The 1429-nt window shown below is 30.4% G+C and overlaps 1 protein-coding gene across 1 annotated transcript in view; it reads left to right on the top strand.

Moving 5' to 3' along the window:
- tow (target of wingless) overlaps positions 1-1429 on the top strand; it is a gene marked incomplete in the record, with an annotated part of 10707 nt that overhangs the window by 6132 nt on the left and 3146 nt on the right. Inside the window, 2 exon segments of the mRNA XM_011306088.1 lie at positions 196-346; positions 426-483. Coding sequence (XP_011304390.1) covers positions 196-346; positions 426-483 — 209 coding nt within the window.

Below are 1429 nucleotides of genomic sequence, written 5' to 3'. Positions count from 1 at the left end.
ATTATTTCTCTTAATAAATGATGACCTAATTAATTTTTAATCGATCACTAGAATATCTGGTATCGATATGGAATCAATTGATCAATTAGCAACAATAAGTGCAATTGTATAATTGTTTTTTATGTCGATTCTGGGGGATGAGTTGGGGAATTGTTTTTTTTGCAATAACAATTGTTTTGATTTTTATGATTGCAGGTTCAGCGTCTATTGACCAGAAGAATGGAACTGCCAAAAATAATAAAACCAACAATAACGTCGAGCTCAATAGAAATGAAGATCACAATGGAATCGATCTGAAGAGTTCCACCAAAAAAAAGAGTGGAAATGGTCCTCTACTCCAGCAAGCGTGAGTTTTTCATTCTTCCGTGACAACAGATGAAAAACATTTTCCTCCTTATTCAAATGTTCATTGTCGGGATTTTTAGGGAGGTGTCATCCAGTCAAATCGACTTTTTTCGCATGCTGGACGAGAAAATCGAAAATGTAAGTCTTTTTTTCACACTTTTATCCCATTTTTCACTGTTATTTCACAAACAATTTATCTATTTCATAATTAATAATAAATTCCATTCACCCTCACCATTATTTCGTTGATAAATAATTAATCGTTAATTTTTCTATTGAAATTTCATGGAACAATGAGTGAAAATTGAATTGTTCAATTATTCCGTGAAAATTTAGGGATCTAGAGTTTTGGGTGGAAAATTTTTCGTAGATAACGTTTATTACTCGTTATTGATTGAATTATTTTTTTCTATCAAGCGAATTGACCATGACTTCCTTGGAATCAATTATCAATATTTTTCAGAGTGTTATCAAAAGATTAAATTCCTCATATTTTCCAATCACTCCGAGAACTGAAAGAAAATTTCTAATCAAATTCCGAGATTCAGTCTCGAATATTTTTCTTTCCACTGGAATCTAATGGACGTAATCGATTAAAAAAAAATCAAAAGTCTATGCAGAAAATCAATGCAAATTTTGAATTTTATTTCAATTATCTATAAAAATTATTAAAAATTATAAAAACTGGGGATTTCATTTTCGAATTTCAATTACGTCAGTATCCCTGAATAATATATAATTATAATCTGCTCTCTATTAATTTAATCGATTCTTACATTAATCCATTCATTTGATCTCAATTATTAATTTACCCCCAAATCCCGTTATCAAGCAATAAAATCCCTCGATAAAATCTCTAAAAAAAAAATGATCATAAAAAACCGACAACCGCGTCCTCGAGAAAAGTAAAAATCGTAATCACTAATCAAGATAATTCTCCCCCCACCTGAGATAATGGAAAATGACTAGACAGTAAATAGATAATAGTGACTTATCCCCTATCCCACGCTCATCATTCACAACCCGAGCAATTAATTAAAATTGTAAATAAAAAGTTGAACGTAAAATGAAGAATCTGGAGAGT

The sequence above is a fragment of the Fopius arisanus genome, unplaced genomic scaffold, assembly GCF_000806365.1.
Source record: "Fopius arisanus strain USDA-PBARC FA_bdor unplaced genomic scaffold, ASM80636v1 scaffold00046, whole genome shotgun sequence".
In the NCBI taxonomy this organism is placed as follows: Eukaryota; Metazoa; Arthropoda; class Insecta; order Hymenoptera; family Braconidae; genus Fopius; species Fopius arisanus.
The sequence above is the reverse complement of the archived record's forward strand: the minus strand, read 5'-3'. Positions and strand labels throughout refer to the sequence as shown.